The sequence below is a fragment of the Merops nubicus genome, unplaced genomic scaffold, assembly GCF_000691845.1.
Source record: "Merops nubicus isolate BGI_N331 unplaced genomic scaffold, ASM69184v1 scaffold31363, whole genome shotgun sequence".
NCBI lineage: Eukaryota > Metazoa > Chordata > Aves > Coraciiformes > Meropidae > Merops > Merops nubicus.
The window spans coordinates 1-4644 of record NW_008598757.1 but is presented as its reverse complement, the minus strand read 5'-3'; the positions used below and the strand labels follow the sequence as shown (position 1 = coordinate 4644).

The 4644-nt window shown below is 61.4% G+C and overlaps 1 protein-coding gene across 1 annotated transcript; it reads left to right on the top strand.

Moving 5' to 3' along the window:
* Positions 1-70: 70 nt before the first annotated feature.
* On the top strand, positions 71-4641 carry LOC103769924 (1-phosphatidylinositol 4,5-bisphosphate phosphodiesterase gamma-1-like; the record flags this gene model as incomplete). The annotated part of the gene is made up of 9 exons (XM_008937166.1): positions 71-190; positions 448-628; positions 934-1011; positions 1987-2090; positions 2310-2406; positions 2493-2562; positions 3296-3453; positions 3952-4048; positions 4475-4641. Coding segments are annotated over 9 exons (1072 nt in total), but the record flags the coding sequence as incomplete, so codon positions are not given.
* Positions 4642-4644: the final 3 nt, after the last annotated feature.

The following is a 4644-nucleotide window of genomic DNA, read 5'->3' as shown; positions in this document are numbered from 1 at the left end:
GCTGTGAGGCATGGCAGAGGCGAGGGCTGAGCTGCGGGGTGGCATGACGTGTCCCTGTCTCTCCTGGCAGGTGGTACCACGCCAACCTGAGCCGTGCCCAGGCCGAGCACATGCTGATGCGGGTGCCCCGCGACGGAGCCTTCCTGGTGCGCAAGAGGAGCGAGCCCAGCTCCTACGCCATCTCCTTCCGGTGGGTCCTGGCTGGCAGGGCTGGGGGCAGCAGGGGGGCACGGGCCCTGCACCAGCAGCTGTCTTCCAGCAGCCCTCCCAGAGCTCTTCCCACTCCCAGGTGGCCCCGGAGAAGTCTCCTGGCTCCTGCCCCCCCGCCCCGGGACGGCGGCGGCTGCGCTCGGGGGACGCCCTTGGCTTGGGTGGCTGTGTTTTGGTGGAGATCTTCTCCTGCCAGGTGCCAAGGGGCTGCTCTCCATCTCCCTTTCCCCGTGGCAGGGCGGAGGGGAAGATCAAGCACTGCCGGGTGCAGCAGGAGGGGCAGACTGTGCTGCTGGGTAACTCCGAGTTCGAGAGCCTGGTGGATCTCATCAGCTACTACGAGAAGCACCCGCTGTACCGCAAGATGAAGCTGAGGTACCCCATCAACGAGGAGACCCTGGAGAAGATAGGGACAGCGGTGAGTGGGGGGGACTCAGAGCTGAGCCAGAGGGTGAGGGATGGGCCTGGCTGGGGCTGGTGCCCTGAGGTGGTGCTGGGTGAGCCATCCCTGCCCCGTGCCCCGTTGGGAACGCTGCTTGGCTTGACTGAGATCTATTGCTGCCCCTCTGACCCAGGCCAGCAGGGACTGTGGGCATCTCTTTGCTCTGTGCAGTGTCATCTTTGGTGTTGTGTCTTCCCTGGGGTGTTCCTCCTACTCCCCCCCCCAAGGGTAGGGGTTCTGTCCTTCTGCAGAGCCACCACTGTCACCCTTTGCTTCAACAGGAGCCAGACTATGGAGCCCTTTATGAAGGACGTCACCCCGGGTTCTACGTGGAGGCCAACCCCATGCCCACCTTCAAGGTATGCTGCCACTGCTTGGCAAGATACAACCTGCAGGGCCTGAGGGTTTAGCAAGTGTCTCTGGCTTTCCAAGAGCTGTATTACTCCAGCCCGTGCAGGAGGACACGCTGGGGTCTGAGCCTGCAGGTCCCCAGCCTGGGTTGCCTCTTGTTCTGAACTCTCCAAACTAAACCCATCAGTGGCTCCTGCCCAAAGGAAATGTCTGTGCAGAGCCAGGCTTGTGACCTCTCGTTGAGCATAAATAGAAGCCTTGATGTGTTCTGCAAGGACACTGGGGTCTGGCATCCTCTGGCAGCATGGTTGGAGGCTGCCTGCACGTGGCATCCCTCACAGCAAACCCATCTGCAGTAGGAGGTGACCCAGGGGGGTCGAGGGAGGTGAGTTTTCCCCCTCTACTCCTTTCTGGGGAGACCCCACCTGCAGTGCTGGCTCCAGCTCTGGGGTGCACAGTGTAAGAAGGACATGGACCTGTTGGAGCAGGGCCAGAGGAGGCCACAACCATGATCTGAGGGCTGGAACCCCTCTGCTGGGAGGCCAGCAGGAGAGAGCTGGGGTTGTGCAGCCTGGAGAGGAGAAGGCTCTGGAGAGACCCTATTGCAGCCTTTCAGAACTTAAAGGGGGCCCATAAGAAAGATGAAGACAGACTTTTCATCAGGGCTTGTTGTGACAGGACAAGGAGTGATGGTTTCAAACTAAAAGAGGGAAATTTAGACTAGAGAGAGGGAAGAAATTCTTGACACTGAGGGTGGTGAGCCCCTGGCCCAGGTTGCCCAGAGAGAGGTGGTTGATGCCCCATCCCTGGAACCATCCCAGGTGAGGTTGGCTGGAGCTCTGATCAACCTGCTCTAGCTGCAGATGTTGACTAGATGACCTTTGAAGGCCATCTATGACCTTTCTATGATTCTTTGACCCCACGGGCTTGTTGTGTGTGTGAGCACCTGCTGCTCAGCCCCACAGGACCTCTCCTCATTGCAGTGTGCAGTCAAAGCCCTGTTTGACTACAAGGCACAGCGGGAGGACGAGCTCACCTTCACCAAAAATGCCATCATCCAGAACGTGGAGAAGCAGGAAGGAGGCTGGTGAGTTGGTCCTGAGCCTCCTTTTCCCCTCGGGGACACAGTCAGACCTTGGTGTCACCATCCTAGGCTTGGCTTCCATTCAGGGATTGCCCACAAGCTGCACAGCCCCAAAGCCTCAGGAGCCCTAAAAGCAGATGATGGAGGAGCTGCCTGTCCCTGGGTGCCCCCCAGGCTGGGTGCTCTGGTGGGTGCTGACACTGCCCCTTCCTTCTCTTCCAGGTGGAGAGGGGATTATGGTGGCAAGAAGCAGCTGTGGTTCCCTTCCAACTACGTGGAGGAGATGATTGGTCCCAGCAGCCTGGAGCCAGAGCGGGAGGTGAGCTGGTGCCTGAGCAGAGCTCAGGGAGGGGTGGTGGGAGGAGGGTGCCCAGCACCATCCTGCCTGTGCTTACTTCCCACCAGCAGCTGGATGAGAACAGCCCCCTGGGAGACCTGCTTGGAGGTGTCCTGGACGTCCCCTCCTGCCAGATTGGTGAGTGCCAGGGAGGGGTGGAGCTCTGGGGGGTGTTACAGCTGCTCGTGGACCTTCTGGGCCGTGGGGCTTTGGTCTCAGGCTGTCTCTAGGCACCTCTGTGCCCTCTGTGAGTGACCAGCAGTCCGTGGTGTGTGCTTGCCCTGTGGTGACACGCTCCACTGCAGCTCCTGGCACAGGAGCCTCAGGGTTTGGGGGCTTAGACATGTCCCTGCAGCCTGAGTACAGCTGAGGAGCACCCAGGGTTGCTCCAGCACAGCCTGAACCTGCTCTCAGGCCAGTCACCCCCCAGCAAGGCAGCTCAGACTGATTTGCTAGGCTCCTCCTCTCCTGTAAGGCTTCTTCCTCCCTCACACGTGTGGTCCAGCCTCCCTGCCAGGCTGCTGCAGGCTCTGGGGGCTCCTGGGTGCTGGCTGAGCTGCCTCCCCTCTTGCAGACCCCCAGAGCCCAAAGGCTGTGCTCCAGGGGGCCGTTCCCACCAGGGCAAGGGGAGGAAGATGCAAGAATGGGCAGGAGGAGGGCACCACAAAGCCCCTGTGTGGCTTCTGAACCCCCTCTGCATCCTCCCCTCCCCTCCCTGGGCTCGGTTTGCCTCCAAATGACCAGAACCTGCAGCTTCTCTTCCCCAAAGAGTCCCGGCTGTGCCACGAGCGTTGCTCTGTGCCTCTGCACGGTGGAGGAGGGGGCTCAGCACCTCCTCCTGAGCTGGCCCCTGCTCCCTCTGCCCACGCAGCCATCCGCCCCGAGGGGAAGAACAGCCGCCTCTTCGTCTTCTCCATCAGCAGGGCCGCGGGGTCACGCCTCTCCCTCGACGTGGCGGCTGACACGCACGAGGACCTGCTGGACTGGGTCAAGAAGATCCGAGAGGCCGCCCAGACGGCGGATGCTCGGGTGAGCCTGGAGAGCTCCTGCCAGGGGAGATGGTTCCGTGCCCAGGCTGGGAGCTCCCAGCGGCCGAAGAGGGCGTGGAGCTGGTGGGGAGGGGTGGGACGGCCGCCTGCGGTGGCTGGTTGGGGAGATGTTGAAGGCAGAGTGGGTTTGGATGGTATAGCGAGAGGTGGTGGCCACGTGGGGGGGTTTGAGAGGTTCAGGCTGGACGTCTGGGAAGACTGGTGCCTTGGGAGAGAGTTGAGGGCTCAGGATGTGAGGGAGCTCCATCCGTGGAGGGTGGCAGGGCTCAGCTGCCAGGCCAGCGCTGCCCTGTGCTGGTCCAAGCAGGAGGTAGGACCCACCAAGGGCCCTTCCCATGTGTGTTTTTGTGGCATCCCCCCCATGCAGTCTGGATAACTCCACACCAGCCCAGCACTGCTGCTGACCACAGCTGGGGAGCTGGGCTGTCCAACATTGCTGTTCCACCAGGCCCTGACACCCCTCTCCCTCTCTCGGCAGCTCTCCGAAGGGAAGATGATGGAGAGGAGGAAGAAGATCGCCCTGGAGCTTTCAGAACTGGTGGTCTACTGCAGACCCGTGCCCTTCGATGAAGAGAGTGAGCAGCTGCCACTCTGGTGGCCACCATAGGCAGTCACCGTGGCATTACTGAGCCCAGGGTGTGCCCCGGGGTGCTGCCTGGGCTAGATCTCAGCAGAGGGCAGGTGTCCAAAGCAAGGTGGAACCAGTTTACACTGGGGCTCTGGAAATGTCCTCCTTCAGAGGGTGGAAATCACCCTCCCCATCCCCGTGTCACTGGGGTCTGTCACCCCACAGGGCAGCTCCATCTTGCCTCATCACTAGGGGTGGTTTGGAGGCTCTGAGCCACCAGTGTGGGGCACCCAGCAAACAGCTGCCAGGGCAGGGCAGGGTCTGCACCAAGCTGGTGGTGGCTGAGCCCGGGGAGGGGTGTCAGGAAGGAGCCTGGGGTGCTTGAAACGTCTGGAAACGTGCTCCTGGCTTACCCAGTGCTGTCTTCTCCCAGAGATTGGCACAGAGAGGGCCTGTTACAGGGACATGTCGTCCTTCCCTGAGACCAAGGCTGAGAAGTATGTCAACAAGGTGAAAGGGAAGAAGTTCCTGCAGTACAACCGCCTGCAGCTCTCCCGCATCTACCCCAAGGGCCAGCGCCTCGACTCCTCCAACTACGACCCC